General features: G+C 52.1%; 1 protein-coding gene and 1 long non-coding RNA gene across 2 annotated transcripts in view; one reads left to right on the top strand and one right to left on the bottom strand.

Annotated features, from left to right (window-relative positions):
• The window catches only part of LOC129676309 (uncharacterized), an 8,360-nt gene extending 7,057 nt beyond the window's left edge, over positions 1-1,303 (bottom strand). Inside the window, exon 1 of the long non-coding RNA XR_008720068.1 lies at positions 1,095-1,303. This is a non-coding gene — a long non-coding RNA (uncharacterized LOC129676309). The remainder of the gene's footprint in view (positions 1-1,094) is intronic.
• A 125-nt stretch (positions 1,304-1,428) lies between these two features.
• Crls1 (cardiolipin synthase 1) overlaps positions 1,429-1,706 on the top strand; it is a 24,359-nt gene continuing 24,081 nt past the window's right edge. Inside the window, exon 1 of the mRNA XM_055606525.1 lies at positions 1,429-1,705. Within this exon, the coding sequence (XP_055462500.1) occupies positions 1,572-1,705 (134 nt within the window). The 5' untranslated portion in view covers positions 1,429-1,571. The remainder of the gene's footprint in view (position 1,706) is intronic.

Here is a 1,706-nt window from a genome sequence, read left to right as displayed (position 1 = left end):
TTTTTTTTTTTTTTTTTTTTTTTTTTTTTTTTTTTTTTTTTTTTTGTGTGTGTGTGTGTGTGTGTGTGTGTGTGTGTGTAGCCCTGGCTGTCCTGGAACTCCCTCCATAGACCAGGCTAGATATACTCACAGAAATCTGCCTGCCTCTGTCTCCCAAGTGCTGGGATTAAAGGTGTGCACTGCCACCAAAAATTTTAATGTGTATGGATTTTTTTAAAAGCATGTATGGATTTTTAAAAGATTTTCTTAATTTTTAATGTTTTGCCTGAATGTCTGTCTGTGCACCATGTGTGTGCCTGGTTCCCTTGGAGGACGGAAAAGGGATCAGGTCCCCTGGAGCTGGAGTTAGGTTGGAACCGCCATGTGAGTGCTAGGAATCTAACCTGGGTCTTCTGGAAGAGCAGCCAGTGCTTTTAATCACAGAGTCATTCCTCTAGTCCCTGGATTTTCTCCTAACAGGAGTCTTCCAAGAAAGTAAAGAGAGCTGACCACCATGGCACAGGCCTTTAATCCCAGCAGTTAGGCAGATCTCTGAGTGCAGGCCCAACCTGATCTACAAAGCAAGGTCCAGGCCAGTCAGGGCTACACAGGGATATGCTGTCTCAAAAATAAAAACAAAATTAAAGATGATCTTGATAAAGTGCTCCTCAAGTCTACGAATTTAACTTGGTATTTAAGGACAACCTGAAGGTGACTGTATGCCACACAGCCTGGGCTGAAGGAGATTAGTGGTAAGACGGCAGGACAGTCCATCCACATGGTGTCCTTCCACTGGTGCTGTTCTTGCCTAACCTGGGAAGGCCCTGGGTTCAAGCCTAACGCTATAACTGTTAGAACAGTGAATTGACTTGTTATTAGTTTCGGTTTAGAATAAGCGACTTTCTTCTGTTAAACCAGTTTCCATACCTGTCAAAGTAAAGGCAACAAGAAAACCTATGTTAGAGTTGTTGATAGGATAAGTCCTACACTATAGCCTATACAGTAAGCACTTTTCCCAAGTAAACAACTAGTCACTGCTGTTCTTTACATTTTTCACTGCTACTTTGCACCTATTCCTCTGTATTTAGTGCTCAAAAAGCAGAGTAGGTACTTACTTTCACGCCAGCACTAATTCTTTAAATCTCCTCCTATAGTCATGCAGAGCCACGCACGCCTGCGGGCCACTTGGCACCAGACAGCTGCGGGCCCGGGCCTGAGATAACAGGCTTCCGACTACGTGGCACTCCTAGCACTCGGTCTTCCCAACCTGTCATTCTTCCTAGCCTGCAGGCGCAAGCTGCACGGCGCCCCAGCCACGTCTTCCTAGCCCTCCGGCCTCAGCCGCACGTGCTCGTCCCCGTCGCCCGGGGGCGCTGTGGAGCCGGGCCGCGGGGTGTCGTGAAAACGTCGTGAAAGCGGCCTTCCTTGGCGGTTCCGGGCCACCTGTATAAGCGGGACGTGCTGGAGTGTGGAAGTTAGTATGGACCCTTCCGTGAGGCCCCGGTGCCGCTCGGTTACGCTGGGGAAGCCGGCGGCCGGCGCCAGCGGCTTCTGAGCTCTCGACGCGCGGACTCCGCGGTGGCAGCAAGGCCATGCTGGCCTGGCGCGTGGCGCGCGGCGCGTGGGGGCCCCTTCGCGTGGCCGTGCGGTCTCCGGGGGCGCGGCTGGGCAGGGGCGGCTCCCGCAGGGCCCTGCTGCCGCCCGCGGCCTGCTGCCTGGGCTGCCTG

Source organism: Psammomys obesus, unplaced genomic scaffold (genome assembly GCF_907164565.1).
Source record: "Psammomys obesus unplaced genomic scaffold, mPsaObe1.curated_primary_1811, whole genome shotgun sequence".
Lineage (NCBI taxonomy): Eukaryota > Metazoa > Chordata > Mammalia > Rodentia > Muridae > Psammomys > Psammomys obesus.
This window is presented reverse-complemented; position numbering and strand designations above follow the sequence as displayed.